At 38.1% G+C, this 20,097-nt stretch overlaps 1 protein-coding gene and 1 long non-coding RNA gene across 10 annotated transcripts in view; one reads left to right on the top strand and one right to left on the bottom strand.

Moving 5' to 3' along the window:
* The window catches only part of PDE5A (phosphodiesterase 5A), a 106,493-nt gene extending 88,495 nt beyond the window's left edge, over positions 1–17,998 (top strand). For all 8 annotated transcript variants that reach the window (XM_019290097.3, XM_019290096.3, XM_010406437.4 and 5 more), the window contains 10 exons: positions 2,258–2,404; positions 3,849–3,974; positions 5,216–5,310; positions 8,499–8,586; positions 9,720–9,820; positions 9,915–9,992; positions 10,335–10,398; positions 10,616–10,690; positions 11,172–11,255; positions 12,604–17,998. In XM_019290097.3, coding sequence (XP_019145642.1) covers positions 2,258–2,404; positions 3,849–3,974; positions 5,216–5,310; positions 8,499–8,586; positions 9,720–9,820; positions 9,915–9,992; positions 10,335–10,398; positions 10,616–10,690; positions 11,172–11,255; positions 12,604–12,741 — 996 coding nt within the window. In that variant the 3' untranslated portion in view covers positions 12,742–17,998. The remainder of the gene's footprint in view (positions 1–2,257; positions 2,405–3,848; positions 3,975–5,215; positions 5,311–8,498; positions 8,587–9,719; positions 9,821–9,914; positions 9,993–10,334; positions 10,399–10,615; positions 10,691–11,171; positions 11,256–12,603) is intronic.
* LOC109145617 overlaps positions 1–20,097 on the bottom strand; it is a 115,373-nt gene that overhangs the window by 89,390 nt on the left and 5,886 nt on the right. The gene's annotated exons all lie outside the window — the stretch shown is intronic.

Below are 20,097 nucleotides of genomic sequence, written 5' to 3'. Positions count from 1 at the left end.
AACCTTTGTGGTTGCACCGTTACTGCTCAATGAAACAGAGCCACGGCAAACCCAGAACTGGACCAGTGTCCACCTGCATGGCTTAACTGTCCACAGCTTCCTAGCACAATCCTGGCCTGTGTCAACCACTGCTCTCTAAGGTGATACCAGAGCACAAGCACAGGCCTTTTTATTTGCACTCACAAAATTTTTATTTTAGTTTTTATTTTTTGCACTCATGTTGTTGTATAAAGATGGCCAAAATAGTTTAAAATTTTTTCTGGATACACCATTTTGCTGTTTTGCTTCTAAATAATCTGAAAATAGATACTTAACAGGCAGTTGGGCTAGAAGATGGTAGCAGGGCTCTCCAAACTGGCACTATTCTATTCTACTCATTATCTGCCTTATGGAATAGCCTGCAGTCGAATTTTTTGCTTTAATCATCATTTCCAAATACTAAAGACATGTCCTATTGCATGTCACCTTCTTTGAGCCTGGATGCTGTCTGCAACCTGTGTTTTATCATCCAAAGCAGATGAAACAAAGCAAAACTCTTTGTAGTTGTCACACAGTGGTCCCACATTTTCCATTGCCTTATTTTTGCTGCCAATGTACTTACAGAAACCATAGCTCAATAACTTGAAATTAAAATAGCTGATGAACTTTCATACTGTAAAACAGGAGGCAGAAGGCTCTAGTGGCTTCAGTAAGTGAAAAAGGAAATATCTAATCTGGCTAAACAACGCTAAAAACTGCTATAGAGTGCAGGTTTTTCATGTCTCAGCCGAAATGAAACTTACTGTTGTGGCTGTATAAGGCAGGAAATCAAGGAAAGATAAATTATGAATGAAGTGAAGCATGAGGTGTTCTTTTGAGCTCCTTCTGTGTCCTTCCAGCCCCTTTACTTGTGAAAAATCAGTCTGCAGTTGCAGTTTTTCAAAATTGTCAGTAACTTTGCTGAACAGTTGCATTACTTACCACTGAACACGCAGGCCTTTCGTGTGCTTACAGCTGAAATACCACATGAATCCAAACTGAGGGACACAAAATTACTGGCACAAGAAATATGTAAGAATGGTGCATTTTTTTCTTGTGTAAATTCTCTTTTTCATAATCTTCTGTGACTTCCTGATTCTGACACGCAAGACACAGGACAGCAAACTTACATGCAACAGAGGCTGGTAGTCATAGTTCAGTGGATTTGCATGTTACATGTACTAATATTGTAGATTAGGACAAATGCTTTCTTCTCAGTTCCTCAGCCTCCTGGGACACAGCTGCCCACACTAGAGAAATGTTTTCCTCTAGAATTACAAAGAGGAAGATAAACACATAGGTTTTATTTCCTTCACCATTTCAGATTTACCTGATTTTCTTCGGATCACACTCATATTGAGGTGTAACAGCTCTAAAGTAGTAGCACTGAGAACCCCACCTTTTATTCTACTGCAGAAAATTATACTAAATTTTGTTCTATAGTATAAGATTTGGCACTTATTTTGTTAGTATAAGAGTTAATTTAAGACTTAGCATAACCTCAACACCGCTATTTTGAAGGGCAGCCAATATAAATACCCTGTATTTTATAACTAGAAAAGGGATGTAATACATGTAAATATTACTGACAATTAAAAAATCAGATTTAAAAATCGGGGGAGGGGGGCGGTATTGTGTACCTTGTAATTTCAAATTTCACATTGAAGGCTTATGGTTATACACAAACTGCACCAAAACCATTGACCATGCGTTTTAAAGATTACTGTTCACAGATGAACTCTAATTTTTCAGGTTTCTAGCCCTGAGAAAGCTCTGCCTGTGGACATGTTGACTCCCATCGTGCTGAATGTGGATTTGGTTATCAAATCTGTTTTACTGACATCTCTTTCCTCACCATTTTTAGAAAAATGTCAACAGTTACAGATTTTGCTGTCTGCACATCCATAAAAACAAGCATATAACTCCACTGCCTTGTTTTCTCATTCTCCCAATATCATCAATACTTTTGGTTACAATTGCCTCAGGTGGTTTAGATAACCAGACTGACCAGGTAATTCTATCCTTATTCTCTTGATCTATGGAAAAGTGCTTGTTAAATCCAAGGTAATAAGGTAAACAAGAGTGGCTAGGGGAAGTAAATGAGAAGCAATCATCAGTTTCCAGTATCATGTGAAGGTAAAATTTAGTGTCTCCTTTTCAATTTCTCTGTTGAAAAAGCAGGTATTTGTTCTGCTTTCTCTGCCCTAGTGCTAAGTTGTGTTCTCTCATTCTTCTCCAGGCTGCTGTAGTGCCATCTGCACAAACTCTCAACCTGACTGACTTCTACTTCAGCGATTTTGAGCTGTCAGACTTTGAAACAACGCTGTGCACAATTCGAATGTTCACAGACCTCAACCTGGTGCAAAATTTCCAAATGAAACATGAGGTATGGTTGCTGCCAAATGCTGCTCCCCAGAAAGAGACAGCTTAATTATTAGGAATTCAGAGTAGTGAAATGATCCCACAGTAAATACAACTGGACATCTGTATTAAAGAGTAATTAGCAAACTAGGAAGGTGTATGAAGTATTGGGGTCTGTCCTCAGTTTGGAAGGATTAATAATTTTACAGTCTATGATTAATGGACGGGAAAACAGAATACTGAGGGGGGAGAGGACAGCAACTTCTCAGGAAGTGAAAAACTCTTACAAAGAGGACAGTAACATTGTTCACTATGTCCATAAGAGGTAGTTACTATCTTAGTCTTTCCCTACAAAAGAATAGATTAGAGATTAGGGGGAACTTTATAGTTACAGAGTTAGGAAAGACTGAAACAGATAATTTAGGTGGGCTGTGGGAATTTCCCTGAAGGTTTCTAGCAATACATCTGTCAGAGGTGATCAAGACAGGTAAAAGAGAAAATCTCTTCAGCCTCTTCCCCTCAGTGCACACAATATCTATTTGTAGAAACCTTCATTTTTAAATACTTTAATTTTGCTTTATAACCTTTTCAACAAAACCATCAAAATTCATATCAAAATGCAAGATTAATTTGTAGAGCTTCATGGGCAAACCCATTAGTTAAAGAAAACATGTATTTATTTTCTAGATCAGCGGTTTATAGACCAATTTAGATTAGCAGTGTTCAAGGGCCAAAAGGAGTACAGTAATACCTAGTCTGATCTCTTGAATATTCCAGTATTTAGCTTCACCTCTGTAGTAAGGTCAACAACCTTAAGGAATATGTCCCCACATCAAATTACTACCTGACCTTCATACCTGTCACTTCTGTACAACAAAAAAAGGCAGGAAAAATGTGTATATGTATGTGTATGTATATATAATTATAACCCACAATTTCTAATACTGTTGAGTAAAACGTCCAAGACATGCTTTCCTCCTGCACAAAAAAGAAACTACCTAGCAGTATAATCATCTTTCTATCATACTTACTTGCTTTCCAAAGTCCAATTCCACTTGGGTTTTGACAAGCTGATAGGAGGGAAAAGCTGCCTGTTAATTTTCAAAACAGATCTTAAGAGGATTCAATAACTAACCAAATAAATTTTCTCTATCAAATATGTCATTATAAACAAGGATTTCTCTCTCCCAGTTAGCTCAACATACCTCAGTTTCTGAATTAACAGCACTGCTTCTGACATTGACATGTAGCTATTAGCAATAAAACCCAAACCCACAAGTATTAAATACTCAATGAGAAGCTGCACTAGTGGTTGTAAGCCTGTTCTTATCTACGTTCACAGTTACAAGTTGAGTTAAATGGATTTTTTTTTCAGTAAAAGAGTTTCCAAGTGGGATTAAGAAAGTTTGAATGTATTAGAAGTCTGTTCTTCTTATGAAAACACATCTATGTGATGCTGTTTCTTAAAGGTTCTCTGCAGATGGATTTTAAGTGTGAAGAAAAATTATCGGAAGAATGTTGCTTATCACAATTGGAGACACGCCTTTAACACAGCACAGTGTATGTTTGCTGCTCTGAAATCTGGGAAAATTCAGGTACATTTTCAGTTCCTCTATTAAGACAAATTCTCTAATGATGCACAGCTCTGATTGTCACGTTAGTAAGATGTTCATGATTCTATGGTATTGCCAGTGGAATCTTCTGCTGAAGAGTTCTGGCTATGAGGGCTTGGTTTGTGAGACTGCTCCGATGTTGTTTTGTACCCCCTTTCAGTTAAATCCTCTGGAAATGGTTATCTGGATGTTCCCGATTGGGAATATCTCAAATAAGGCATGTACACTGTTATGACCTTTTGCAAAGTTAATGCTTGTGCTACAAGCAAGTCAAAAAGGTGGAGAAGAAAAGCCTGACCCATTTTCAGGATGTTTCCTTAAAATATTGAACAAAAGATGAAATGCAGAAATGAGTACCGCTTTAGATAAACAACAGAACATAAAAATATAGAAATAAATACTTAAATGTTTATTCCAATGCTTTTGAACAAATTTTTAACCTTCCACTTAAAAAGACACCTATTAATTTAAAAAACAACCTAATCATTCTGATCAGAGCTAGACGATCCTCAAGTAAGATATTGATTCTACATTCTTTCAAAACATGTCTTTAGGTTTTGTTTTTATATTCTTGTAGGAAACAGAATGTTTCTGTTCATTCTGAATAAACGTGCTTGTTCAGTTTGATTACAGACAGTTGTTACTAGTTGGTTTGCACTGCTTTAGAGTAAGCACTTCTGAGAGCATAAATAAATCCCCTTTGTTGGCCAAAACCCAATAGCAATGAGGAAGAGACGTTTCTTTCCTCTCAAATCTTTGTCTCACTAATGAAAATGACAAAAGGTGCTGAAAGAGACCAAGGGAAGGACATCCATCTTCCTTCTCTGTTGGAATGGACATGGTAGTTTTGCTCAGTGTGCGGTCAAGCAATCTCTGATGATCCTGATAGTTTGCCTGCTATTTTTGGAATCCTGACAGTCTCCACTGCAATTTCCATAAATTGTTTATTCTTAACTACACTGGATTCTCTCCCTGCTAATTCTCATGTCCTAGATTCTGGAGTCTGAACAGCATTGAACATAACTCAATTTTTTTCTAGTTTGAGGGGAAAGGCAAGCATTGGGAGACACATCTTCCTGGGAGAAACATAAAATCAATCATTTCCAAACTGAGTTGTCTTTTGACTGTACTAAGAACAGCTTTCATTATTTAGAAAGCAGCTGTAAAACACATTGTACAAAATAAATCCCCAACTCGCTTCTGGCATTACTCTTTGCTTACAGAGCAAACTGACTGACTTAGAAACACTGGCTTTGCTGATAGCAACTCTGAGCCATGATCTGGATCACAGGGGAGTGAACAACTCTTACATACAAAGGTAAGTGGGTTTGAGAGAAGTCAAAAACAAGTGAGTGAACAAAAACAAGCACAGAGCTAAATTAGGTACAACCTGATTGCTTTGATGAGGTGGGGCTGTGCAAAGGAGCTGGTTTTTACCAAGCAGAAAGTGCAAGAACAGGCAGAACCATTCACAAGTTCCAAGCAAAGATGCACAGACTCAGTTGCTGACTAACTACGATGGCAGATGAAGTGAATTCTTTGCTGTGCAGGGACATGTCCTCCTGCTCCCATTCCCAAAGTCCCCTCCCCCGTTTCCCATAAAATGACAGCAGAAGGCCACAGCTTCCAAGGGACAGCTTGTGCAGCTTTTGAGATCGCTCCCTGCCTAACCCAGCTGTTCCCTGTCTTGTCCGGGCCAACACAGCACAGAGATGTGCAGCCCTCTGATACAGAGGTGTCTCCCCACCATTTTGAACTCAGATTGTTTTACTCGTGGCTTAGACACATTTTTCCAGAATTCTAAGCTGTTTAGAATAAGTTACATGGTTAAAATCACATTAAAAATGTATGGCTGCTTTGCATTGATTTGGGGTTATTTGTACCCTCTAACTTTGATCCAACCTGGAATTACAGAAAAGCCTTTACAATGAAAAGACACAAAATATGTTTAAAACATTGAAAAAATATTTTTACTACACAAAATATTTTTGTTTGAAGTTATCAAAATGAAGTAACTGAACAAGTCTAAAATTTCCCCATATTTTAATTTTTATCTAAAGATACTGGGTTTTTTAAAATTTATTAGTAGTTTCGAATCTGCCCAATCCAGTGAATTTGGTATCACTTCAAATAACAAAATACAAGTCTTCGGTTGAGTTAAAGCATGGTTTAATGTGATTCCCGTGATACAGCAGTGTGTCCTGGTCTGACCAGAGATGGGGAAAAGATATCCAGAAATGTGTGCTTGTATCTTTTTCTGGTAGAGCTGGAGAATGGTTTTGAAGTGACCTGTGAAGAAGTGGTCTGCTATTCTCACTATGTGTAAAGTGAGATAGGAGGGAAGGAAAAGCTTGTTTGTGGCACAGAATACTGAAAGGTAGAAGATCAGTAACGTGAAGCAGAAATTTCAGATTTATATGTTTGGCGTAACACTGACTGATGGGTAAAGAAAAAGCAAACTCCACAAAATTGAAAGAGTAACCTTTTTCTAGCTTGGTAATAGAGGATTCCAGCAGTAAGTGTAGCTTTGCAGTGATCTGAACTAGTTAGCTATTTTTTGCTTTATTTATTTAAAAATAAATTTCCTGGAAGACATCTGGAGATGCGTCATCTCCTCTCAAAAATGTCCTGGGAAAGTGTCATAGACAGCAAAATGTAACATTTACACATGCTGTAAAGCTGAGATAGTTACAGTTTAATAATTCCTTTTTCAATAGAAAGTTCCATGATTTTTTTTTTTTAATCTAAATACAAAAGTTTTTATTTCTAGGAACAGATCCCTTTTGTTTCTTCCTTTGAAGCAGTGTGTGATTCTTTTCTTAAGCAGCAGGGTTTCAAAAATTGAAATTGTCCTGGCAGTAGAAGTTACAGAAAGGAAGTGCTTGAAGGCCTTCCAATAGATATGCAGGGGGGGTTATTTTCTTTTTCTTCCAATCCCACATGTAAAGTAGGAAGCACAGAAAGCTGTGTTAACCAAACTCCTGTGCTCAGAAAGCCATGGTGTCCTTCGGCCTGGTGTGGGGGTTTGACAGAAGTCTCACTACAGAAGTTGGACCTGAATTTATTTTCAGCCCCAGCCAGGGTCTGTGAGTGCTGAGCAAGCTCTAGTTTGGAGCAGTACTTGGGAAGATAACCTATGAGATTTCTCACATATTTTTCTCTCCAGCCAGGATAAACTCTAGGAGACACAATATGCATCTCACTTAATTCAATGGGAATTTCACCCAGCATATGTTGGCACCATCCTGCAATTTGTTTCCTTGCAGAAACACACAAGTACATTTTCTCTACACCCCTTTTGTGGTGGTCTCAGAGGAGGTGCTGGGCAGTCAGCCCATATTCCTCAGAGGCTTGCATCCTTTAATATCCCCTTATGTGTTTTTGTTTGTCTTTCCATCTTTCTCGCCACATTTTTGTGCTTAAATCCCCAGAGTCACCTCTTAGGACTTTTGAGTCTTTGTGCACTCACTCACACAGGGACCCAATTGTGCAGCCACTAAGTGAATGGTCCTTAACCATACAGAAAATCTCATGGAATTATATGCTAAAAAAGAACTTCTTACATGATTAAGCGTTTGTGGGTCAGATTATAAATAGAGTATTAGGTCCGGGATCATCAGCAAAACAGACTTCCAAAAGAATCCAGATTTAGTTGAAGAAATGACATGAGCAATGTGGGACCAGGGGTTGAAAATCAAGACAGAGCAGCAAAAACCAAGAACTGTATTATTTAACGAGGGACAGGGAGAATTTGGAAATCCTCAAGAGAGGAGGAATTTCTGTACTTTGTCTACAGCTACTCAAACAGCAAATTCTATTTTCTAGAATAAGGTACTTAGTGCTGCGCTAAGGTATTTTTAAGTTCTGCACCTGCACAATTGGTTTCCTGCTTTTTTTCAATGCCTGTAGTACAGCCAACATCTCTATTGGCCTTTAAGCAGTTTCCCTTTTGGATTTTACCCCGGGCAAAGGGCAGGTGACGATGTTGCAGTACATCAGTCATGAAGATAGTGGTGATGAAACACCAGTACTGTTACTAACCCTAGGAAATTACTTGATCAACATTTTGGGCCCAGCACCGTATTGCACTGAGGTCAGCAGGAATTTTTCCATTGGTATCAGTGGGTTTCCTATTAGGTTTGCATTGTTACTTACAAGCTCAGTAGATGAGATGACTAAATATGCCAGGCAGGTGTTTAAGAACATGTTACAGAAACCAAAACTGTCTCCTAAACTCTTGTTTGTGAATGAACTCTTCATGTTGCCTTTGCTTTTCATACAAGAATTTCCACTCTTTATAAAACCTTGCATTACATTCTCACTCCTTGCATGCAGCTGGTCTCTACAGGTAACAGAAGGCAGAAAACCAGAGTTGTCAGTGCTCTGACAAAGGAACAGCATTATCTTTTTACCCATATTCCTACAAAGAGGATGTTAGAAGGGAAGTTATTTCTGCATCACTAATAGGTTTGTCTAATTTGATTTCTCCATCCTTTTCCTCCTCAGAAGCGAACATCCTCTGGCTCAGCTGTATTGCCACTCAATCATGGAGCACCATCATTTTGATCAATGCCTTATGATCCTGAATAGTCCAGTGAGTGCCACATTCCTGTGTATGCTGAAGGAAACTATTTTGCTTTCTATTTTTAGCTTCTGGATAGAATCCCACCCTTATATGTTCTTAAGTGCTCTTTATTCCTTTTTGGGTAAAGAAAGCAAATGCAGCAACATGGAAATTACAGTTCTGTTTCTGAGTGCCACCAAAGCTTTCGAAGTGCTGCCTGATAAGGGAAGCCTTGCTAACATCGTTTTTAGTACCTGCTTCCTTGGACCAAAGGAAACAAAAGGCTTTGCTGCCATTTTCATGACCTCTTATGAACCACCTAACAAACCCAAGTCCTTCCTCTCCTTTCAAAAAACATTCCAGTCTACATATACACAAAGCAGCCCTCATGAGACCAAACCAAACACCGCTCATGTTGACATTCCAAAGTGAAGCCAAACCTAAGTTAAGTAAATACGCAAACAAAACTACATTCTTCTTGTTTGATGCTATTATGATTTGATGCTATAATTCTGAAGACTGGTGATTTAGCATGCACAATCCCTTCAAAGGACTGCTCCTTTTGTACGACAGGTTGTGGTACTTCTGGCATCCTTTGTATTGTAATGATCCTTTCCTAGTCAGGTAGGCAAATATGGAAAAACAACAGAGGCAAGTTCCATTTCACCAGCTCTGTAGTGCTTTGGCTTAACAGGAGGCTGCTAAGCTTATATTTCTATTTAATAGCTTGTTATTTATGGTGCTTCATAAAAGGAAAATATTTTCATTTACTAGAGGTGCATGGGCAGGTATGGGAATCTGTTAGAATTCCTCTGCTTCAGGGAGGAGAAGGAAGAGGAAAGAGAAGCTGTGATGCAGCCAGTGACAAATCTAATTTTAATGAATGAAAGGGACTTGAAGGCTTTGATGTTGCTCTGCTTGCCGTTTCATTTTGTAATAGTCAGTGATGATGTTGCCGCTGTGCGGCTTTCTGCCATTACTCAAGAAGACTGGAAATTTTATTTTTAAACTAGGGAATCTGCAAAAGGAAGCAGGGTAAAAGAATGACCTCAGATATCAGCAAGCAACTCATAATGATTTGGTAACTTAGAGATGCTTTAGCAAACTAGCGTGCTGTTGCCCATTTTACTGATAGCACTGTTTTGGGCTTTTTTTTTGTAAAGGGAAATCAGATTCTCAGCAGTCTTTCCATCGAAGAATACAAGGCCACACTGAAAATGATAAAACAAGCCATTCTTGCCACAGACCTGGCACTATACATAAAGTAAGTCAGAGGAAAGTTGGGCTGGATAGTCACTGCTGGATATTAAGATTGTGTCAGCACAGTGCAAAATCTTTTATTTTAACTTCTTTTAAAGGAGGAGAGGAGAATTTTTTGAACTTCTAAGGAAGAAGCAGTTTAACTGGGAAGACCCCTCACAAAAGGAGCTATTTTTGTAAGTAAAAGCAGAATGATCAAGAAGTCAGTTAATATTATTGGATACCCAATTTCCTGTGCCATGTTGCTGTGAACTTCACTAAACCCAGCAGGTCTGCGTGTTCTGGGCCTGTACAAGCTGTCACTGAATTCCCTGGGTCAGAATTACCAAGGTGCAACCTGTATAATAACCTTTGTTAAATAGCATGTGGAGTTACATTTATAACTTAGCTTTAATTTCACTTGTTTTTCTGACTTGGATGTTCCTTTAAATTCGATGTTCTATTTTACCGATTACTTGACTTGGTGGCTACATACATTTCACCATACAGTAATTTATCCCTCTCTGTTTGTTCTACAGAGCAATGCTGATGACTGCTTGTGACTTATCAGCTATAACCAAACCATGGCCAGTTCAGCAACGGGTATGTGCTTAATTTTTAAGATTTCCTAAATGCCAACTCCATAAAAGTTTATTTCCTCCACCCAGTCGTTATTGCAAAGGCAGTGGTGGAATGCAGAGCTGGAGTCTCACAATGTGGGGGGGGGCTAATATGATATATCCTAAGGGGAGATAGGAACCAGTCTTGTTTGTAGGTAGCAAGCAAACTTTGAGTTCTCAATGAGTGAAATATCTTACAGATTGCTGAGCTTGTGGCTACTGAGTTCTTTGATCAAGGAGATAAAGAGCGGAAGGAACTCAACATAGAACCCACGGTAAGTGGCAGAATCACCTCTTGCAAAATCACTTTCATAAACAGCACTTAAACTTCCTCCCACTGACCACAATACAGGACCAGCTCCTTGCCTGTCTTCCTAGTAGTCAGTTTCTGTGGTTCCAAAACACCAATAGTGTCATTATCTCTGAACCAGAAGAACAGGCAGTATTATCTTCTTTAAGTCAGCATTGTTAAATTCGCTAGGAAATACATTCCTAAATTGGTACCTATTTGCAGCGATCCAAACCCAGTAAGTTTGCCTGTTTGTCTGGTTATTTGGGCTCTGTCAATCCAAACCTATCTCCTGTGGGAAGTTATGCAGTCCAATTCCCTTCATTGTAAAACCTGCAGGGATACCCTGCTGAGCTTGCTGTGCTGTTTAAGGTGCTACTTTTTAATTCCAGACTCTCTCTTTGGTTCTGGTTGGGTTTTTTATTTAATGCATTTAAACACAGAACTTGTTTACTTCTTATCTGCAGGATCTAATGAACAGAGAGAAGAAAAACAAAATTCCCAGCATGCAGGTTGGATTTATAGATGCAGTTTGTTTGCAGCTGTATGAGGTATGGTGCCTAAGGAAGAACAGCAAATCTCTAAAACCAGAGCTGCTCGCTGGTAGACACAGATTTAAAATCAGAATGCAAATCATCCAGCCCCTTTGTTTAAAAAATATTTTTTATCTTATATTACATATGGTTCATTATTATGTTGAAGAAATTATTATTTTAGTATTTATAATTGGTTGTATATTTGTCTGATTAATGTATTTTGTTACAATTTTTTTAAACCTAGTAGTAATTGCTGTGCTCTGTGCAATTGGTGTTACATCCCAGGGTTATATTCTGGATTATCAGGGAAAGTCACAAAACTAAGGCTTTGACCTCTGGGAAAAGAATGGTATCCAGGTAGTGCATTGACAAAAAAAGTGTTGTTTAAAACTTTTAAAGAATTCAGAATTCTTCATACAAAAATTGATACGGTATTTACAGGAAATTTACCCAAGTTTAACACTTCCCATCCCATTTTTTTTCTTCTCTTTTATCACACACCAAAGCACTGCATGACACAATTCACTGAAATGCTTTTTTGTCCTGGTCACAAACTGTATGAGAAGCTGCTTGGTCAAATATAGTGTGAAACACAACATGATTTCTGATCTTCTTTTTTTTTTTTAACCAGTACAACATTAAAGTCTGTTTATTTGAACTGTAGCAAGTATTTTACAGGCACTGAGGTGAGAAAAAGAAAGGAGATGAACAGATAACCAAACTCTTAAGAATCCTCCAGTAGGAGGAACCAGATGATTACTTGAATTTTTCGCTCTTACCCAATAAACTTTTCTAAAAAGACTGTACATTCACCAGTTGAAAGGAAACAGGGATAGAGAAAGGAGTGGGAGTTATTAGCTGCTGTCCCTGAAAATCAAGTGTTTCTGTGCTGTAGAACCTGTCAGGAAAACAAGGCAGCCTTTGCTTTGAAGCCTCAGAAAACTGTCTCCAGCAAGAGGTAAGCCACTGAAAGAAGACTGAGTGTCACTGCAAAGGTACAGACTGGACGAACAGAAAACTCTTTAACAGAGCACCTGAGCAGGCTTGAATGCCCACAGTTCTAGAGCCTGAATATCTATACTTCTTCCGGTTAGGGGAGAGCTTTACCTTTCCATTTAAGAAAAGACCAGAAAAACTGGAATTATTTACTCTGAAATATGCACTGTTCTTAGATTTACAGTTACCAAGTGATCCTAGTCCAAACTGCACCCAGCTCTTGTGTTAGGTAACCAGTGCAGTTAATGATCTACAGGTCTTTCCCCTAAATTCAGAAATCTGAAAAAATACAAAAGATGTGTTTCATTCTCCATTTTTAATTAAAAACTGAATGCAATCTGTTTTCCATGTTCTCGATTTATTTCAGGCCCTAACACACGTGTCAGAGGCCTGCTCCCCTTTGCTGGATGGCTGCAGAAAAAACAGGCAGAAATGGCAAGCCTTAGCTGAGCAGCAGGAGAAGAACCTGATTAACGGAGAAAGCAATCAAGGCAAACGGAACTGAGCCGCTGCTTTAACCGCCACAGCTTAAGTTCCCGTAGGAGACACAGTAGTAGGGGAGTACTGCGTTTTGCTGAACACTGTACGGATTTGGCTTACGTTTTGCCACTGCTGTATTATTTTTCCACATTTCAAGATATAGCATGACCATGTAGATGCTGAGATTATGTGAAGACAGTATGTTTCTTTTACTACATCTGACTGAGATGGAAAAAGACCTGCAAGGGCAGTTTTTGCTACCCTACCCCAAAAGAAGGTACTGGTGCAGGCACTGACTGTGCCTGAGAGCCTGTCGCTTTACAGATGTACATAATTGTTTAGTGATCATGTTGTGGCCAGTATCTGAAAGACTACTGCATTTTGCACCTTTTCTCTCTCTCTCTCTTCCCATCTTGCTATGTTATGTTATAAACTTATTGAGCAGTCTTGCCTGTTCTCTTTCCAGAGGTTCAGAGATAAAATTGGGACTCACTCAGGGGAGCCTACTCCAACATAAACTATTGCTAACCTCTTTCAGAAAGCAGAACTGGGCTCTGAGGTAAAAAGCCCCAAAATCTGTGCACTCAGTAGGGTTTGGGTTTTTTCCATATTAGATGGATGTCTTAGCAAATGTGTTATTCCAACTGAAGAAATTCTAAGACCCCTGTGAATTACTAGGCAATGGGGGTTTTAGGAGTTTTGTGGAAGAAGTGTCATAGTTATCCGTGACCGATGGAAACTGCTTGAAGACTGATGAAACGTTCCAACGTAACTGACAGGCTGCCATGGAAGAACAGCTCCCATAGCTGCAAGAAGCGTCCAGAGAAACGGAAACAAAACAGGATTGATTTTGTATGCTGTTTTTAACATTATTTGGAAGTTGATTTTAACATCATCTAACCAAGAGACTGAATCACAGACAGAAGAGAATGACTGCAAGAGCAAGAGGTGAAAAGCTGAATCAGAATGATGCAGGAATGGCACATTCCTGGTGACCATCTATGACTGATTCTTCAGGCCAGTGTTACTATGGCTATGACCACTTAGAAAAAGTTTTATGATAACATCTCTTAAAAGTCATTTTTAACATTAGTTAAAAATGACTAATCATAGTGTCTTAAAGAAATAGGAAAAGAATAATACCAAAAGCAAAAATAGCCAAGAGTGCTACAGGGATTTGCCATTTGTATGTGAGGCATTAACATTCTGAAAAGTAATAAATCAATGAACTTGCACTAGTAAAAAAAAAAAATTGGTGTATTATTTAAATGAAGATGATTAATAAAAATGGTTTCGAATTGGGAACCAATTAAAGAAAAAATACACACTGGACAAATCCCAAAAGAGGAATACAAGGAGAGTACTCTTCTTTCGGTAGACAGGACAAGGAGATGAATGTCAGCAGTCTAAAATGCAGTAGCAGTACATGTAACTTTGGCTGCACAGAAACACACAAAATGTTCCAGTTTTTTTAATCTGTAATAATCTTTTTTTTTAGTTAAAATCAGCAATTGTATTTGGCAAAAGTAGCACATTTGGCATTGCACTTTAAAGTGTGGGAACTTAGTTCTATCACAATAATGCAGGAAATTCTAGTTGGAAATTGCAATAAATTCTTCTTCCCAGGAGATTGTCAACCCCAACTTGTAAGAGCTGGTCAGAAAGACAGGGAAAATTCCCCCTTTTTATCAATGTTGTCATTTAGATAAACTATACCAGAAGCTAAGAAAAGATGAAGCAAAGGTTTCAAAATATTTGATGATATTGAGTTACAGAGTTGATATTTTTTTATATGTAGAATAAGGTATTCTGACAGTCAGCAGCATTTCTGCCAACCTAAATTATTTGTCACTGATTAAGTCCTGTCTCAAACTTCTCTAGTGAGCACCAATAATAAATTATTGCAGCTGTGAATTTGAAAACATTTTTCTGCAGAAGAATGTCTCCTTATTCTGTCCCCCAAAATTAAAAAAAAAAAAAAAAAAAAAGGATTTCAACACTCATTAAGAATTCCAGGACTACTGTTTTGCAGTGATCCACATGTGTATTTCTATGCATACACAGTATGCAGATGACAGCAGCCTGCCCACCCCAACACAAGCCCCCAAAAAAAGGTTTTTAGGTACTTTTTCATAAATAGAAAACTTTGCTTCAGGATTTGCATAGTCCTTGTATAGTCTTTTCCTTGAGTGCTTGAGATACTGAAATATAATTATTATGCTAACTGATGAGATACATATTTAATATAAATAGGAATAAAATATATGTATATAAAGGTGTATTCTTGCTATTATGGTTGAGGTTAGTAATTCATGGTGACAACATAACTATGATGATATCAGTGTAGTGAAGTAACTTTGACATTAATATTCCAGTATTTCTTCGCCATATTGTGTGTTCAGCAAAGCTTTATTACAACTAAATTTATAAATGCTACAAAGGAGTGCTGGATTCATACCTTTGACTTGAAAAAAAGGGCATGATGTTACATTTTTTTAAAAGGTTCACTTAAAGAGTTATACAGTATGTGCATATATTTAATTACATATCTGTACACATTTATCCCACACAATCTCTTCCACTATAAATGTTGGAATATACATATAAATACAGTTCCTACTACATAAACATTTAAATATCATAACACACCTGTATCTGTATATATTTCTACAAAACCAAAGCCTTTAAACTACTGGTTTAAGAACCTTGAAAGCATAGAGTGCTATGTTTCATGAAGTTCAAAGCTTTTGCATAGTGTTTTACTCTGCCTGAAGGCAAAATCAGAGTGTGCTGGTTCTGTGTCATAGCTTTGTGTGAGTCACTTGCAGAAACTGCTCCTTCCTTTCATAATGTAGATAGGGGACAATATGGAAAAAAACCCCAAACCTAGCCTGGCTACAGGCAGGTTTCTTGCTTTGAAGTTCATTGTCTTCAGAACTCAACCTTTTCAAAGCCAGCTGGTGGATTACAGCCATGCAGCTGTCATTAATTTCATCATGAGCTGTGTATCTCATTATTTCAGTCAGCTCTCAAACACATTCTCCCCAATTTATATTGTCTAGCTATAACAATCAGTGTGGCTTACACAAGAAACCAGGTGAAATGGAGTTTATCACTTTGTCAGTTCAGCCTTAAATCCATTGAAACTATTGTCACATTTGGTATTTAAGTCTCTGGGTACAAGAAGTTGTCCCACTAATTCTTAATACTCCTCTCAATGAAGACAACTATTTTAGTATCCTACTTGATGTCAGATATGAACATATTTTCTTTCAAACTCACTCCACAGTACAGTTTAATGCCTAAAGTACACTTTTATTTCTCTGTTCTGAAAACAATTACTTGTATTAACATGCACAAAATTACTGATTAACCCTACCTCTTCTAATTCCAAATAACAGTGAGGCTCTTGAGCTGTAGGTACCATTTCTTTTCCCATAAGTTAGCCACACGTGCAATATTAGCTGTAGAAGGCCTAGGTTTTCTAGTATCTCACACAGTTGGGGGGGGGGGGGTTGGAAATAATGTAATGCTGATTTTGGAGATGGTGTTAATTTTTAATTAGAAGCAGTTTATACTTAAGAGCAGATTACTCATATCTTCACAGAGGACATGTACAAGTGAGCTACTGATAAAAGGAAACAATTAATTTCACTGATGATCAACTGCTTTCTCCTTAGAAGAGAGCACCTAAGCCTGATTAAATGTATCACCTCCTGACAATTGCACGCATGTAAAAATAAACTTTTTAATTCCAATCCAATGCATTTTTCCTGGAAGTGGCATGAACTGAAAAATTCAGCACACTTACTGAATTCAAACATAAGGTTTGTCAAAATTACCACGTAACTGATTTTCCAGCCCATTATACAGAAAGATAATGAAGAGTCAGGTCTAGTCCCTTAAAATCTGAGGAGTGATCTGGAAGGTGTCCCTTCCACTTAGGCATAAGAAGATAGCAGAGACTTTTTATGGAAAAAAAATCGCCTCACTCATGATAAATTAATATGTTTTTAAAGGTGTTATAAAGACCTCGTATTTCAAGCAAATTTATATAGCAGTATTAGTTCAGAGTCTTAGCGCTGATGCTGCAGTTCTTTCCTTCATGTCAAATCACATGCAGTTTACATTTCAGAAGGTTTCAGCTTTATTTCCCAGGTACCTGCCATACTTCTTCAGGGGCTTGCACTAATTTGAAACATAATCTTGAACATCAGAGCTTGAATAACAGAATGAGTTTGGCCTGAGTATGGTAAATAACAAGGGCTTGTTTGGACTTTGACAGGAAGAAGAAACAGCACAGAATCTGGTGTGGTAATTAGTGATGTTTGCTAAATGCAGCAAATTGTGACAGCAGGATATTTTATCCTGGTCATTGCGGTGGATGGAAATTGCACGGGAAAGTTTCTTTTCCACAGAAGGAAGTTTGTTTCCATAGAGAAACTCCTATCGAAGTAGCGCTGTTTATAAATGTGTATTTATGTGACAATGCTCTGGGATAGCTGGTTCCCGCTAACTTCCACAGCATGAGCTTGGCATGCCAGGGCCTCATGTATGCTCAGCTGCCCACCTGAAGTCAAGTATGTGATTCCCATTTACCTCAGTGGGAACTAGGTTGAGCTGTATAGAAAGCGAAAGAATGGGTCAAATCCACCTTTTTTTTACCTGTAAAGAGGGACCGAACCCTTACCCTTGGTGACAGCTGCCTCACCTGCTCTTTGCTGTGTTCAGCTATTCCCACTGATGCCCAAGGTACCTTACAGATGTAGCTGAAGTTAGAATTTGAGTCCTCTTTGTATTCACATGGCAGATACCTGCATGTGTCTCTTAAAGAATGTAGTTTGAAATGCACTGTAAATAGTTTCAACATACATTCCTATTATAGTTTAATAAAAACCTTAATCACAGTCACTAGTCACTGAGTTTGTCCATTTGTATTCTTCTACCTTTTAAAAATATCTGAACAAATACATAGTTTCTGGGCACAGTATTTTTGTACTAGGTTAAGGGGTTTTTCTGTATATTATGTTTTGCCTTTAAGCAGTATTAAAATCTTCTGAATGTTATGTGTTCTCTCTTGCTACTGTCCTATGACTTCTTAGAATAAAGCTAGTTACATTACTTAAGAGAACCATTAGCCCTACTTACTGTACAGCTGCTAGAGAACATAAGAGTCAGCTTATTTTCTGTGGTCAGACTGCTGCTTATTACTTATTTCCTCCATTCTTCTCTTTGTACTGTTTTCATGCTTTTTAAAATAAAAAGGATGATGTCAAATTTTACTGTTTGTTATAATTAATATTATTGAGGTGGAATTTTCAATGCCTAATTCAAACCATTGCTTCTGTAAATTTATATTTCATAGTAACTTCTCTAGGTCCTAGAAATCCTGAAGAGAAAAACGTCTCTGTTAGTATCAAGATACTTCTGAGTACTACTGCGAGCACCCAGCAGTGAAGCAGCTCTTGTTTAAAAACAGCAAAAAATAATTCAGTGCTACTGACCACTAGAGAGCACTGGAGCTGCACCTCCTGAGAGCTGTCAGAAACCAGTTTATTTCTGACAGAAAGCAGAACAAGCAAATACAAGAGTTGCACAGATGTATCCTCATCCTCTGCCACCATCTATCAGTTCCTGGGGGGTATCAATTGCAAGAGAGAAATAAATAGTCAGCCCAGTGACTTTGACCAAAACTGTGGAAAAAAATGATTTCTGACAACCAAAGCCACATTATGCATAAATTGCTGATCCTGGAAGTAATTCTGGACCAGTGGGCTTCTTGGCAATTGCTGTTCTTTGCCTATTAGGTCCTCCACAGCAACACTTCTGGCTTGACTTTTTTTAGCTCTAGGCAAAACCAAGAAGTATGTACATCCCTGACAAACAGCAGGCTCATTCAAGAAGTTATGAAGGGCCAGATTTAGCTCAGCACAAAACACAAGCACTGTTTGCTTGAACCAACTGCAATTTATGAGTGCAACTGCACAACTGCCTGTGCATATCTACAAACATCAGGTCACCATTTGCTGCTGGGACACCTTTCCACCCCCTCACCACCCCAGTCATGCTCCTGCTCAGTCTTTCTGGCCTGCTGAAGATGTGAATTCCCTTCTGAGAAGTGGCCATGTTTTCAGCAGGAGCACTGGGATACATTTCTTACCCAGGCCTGGAAAGAACACGACCTTGAGTGAGGGCATTTTTATTGAAGAGGTGAACGAACATTACACGAGGTCCTTCTCTTCTTGTACAGTTCTGATGCCTCATTAACAAATGGAAACGACAAAAGCTCTTACCTCCAGCCAGATTTTTAGTAACAGTAGGGACAGCTATTGCATTTCACATTCCCATGAAACCTCACCCTTCAAGATTTTTAGGAAAAAACACACATGATTGAGTTTGTTCCAATAGTAAGCTTTAGGGACAGACTTATGGAATCTGACAGTCATTGAGTTTTTCAACCCTTCAGAGAAGAGTAGCATTTCTTAGCACACAGAGAACTTTAGAACCATTTCAGTTGAAAAATGCCCCAAGTTCATAATGGCTGCAAAATGGCTGAAATATCTAAAGTTTACACAGGTTTCTCTTGTTTAACACAATCAAATTTTAAGAGTAAAATCCATGGTTAAATCATAGCAGTAGCTTACACATGATACACTTGCGTATAGGCATTCAGAATCCTTTTATTGCAGTTAATGAAGTCCCTGGCAATTTATTTTATAATATAGAGCTTCTTAATGAAAGGAAAGTTCATTTTACAGATAAGTAAAGGGGTTAATTTAATCAAGGTCACAAAGAAGTCCATTTCTGAGCTGAAAAGAGAAGCAGAACATGGGTGTCTGTTCTGCTTTTACATGAGACAAGAAGAAAAGAATTTTAAACTGAAACCATCTTTTCCTTTTGCATATACAAATATTTAAATATCTTAGCCATACAGGGTGCTCTCCTCCTATAATGCTGCACTCAGAACAACTCTGAAGCTCTCTATTTTACAGATGAAATTAGATTCAAGCCACTAATCCAGATAATCACAATAACCTTTCGTGGGGTTTGGAACTATATTATAACCAAGAGAAAGATTTTACAATAGGCAAAAAAGTTATGTTGAAACGAGCTAAAAGTTCAGTGCAGATTTTGGAGAAACCAAAATGACCAATGCAGACTTTCAATACTGTACAACTTGACCTCACCCTAGGATCACATTTCATTTTCTAAACAAAAAGAAATTGGGGAATACAGGAATATTCAGATATAAAATTTAACTACCCTTAGAAAAGCCTGACAAAAAGCCCCATGGGGCAACTGGCATATCAGTCTCTATGTGGCAAGTGTCAAATGGCACTAATACTCAGAGATTCTTATAACCTTTTCTGGAAAAGCACAC

This window comes from Corvus cornix, chromosome 4 (genome assembly GCF_000738735.6).
Source record: "Corvus cornix cornix isolate S_Up_H32 chromosome 4, ASM73873v5, whole genome shotgun sequence".
Taxonomy (NCBI): domain Eukaryota; kingdom Metazoa; phylum Chordata; class Aves; order Passeriformes; family Corvidae; genus Corvus; species Corvus cornix.
The sequence above is the reverse complement of the archived record's forward strand: the minus strand, read 5'-3'. Positions and strand labels throughout refer to the sequence as shown.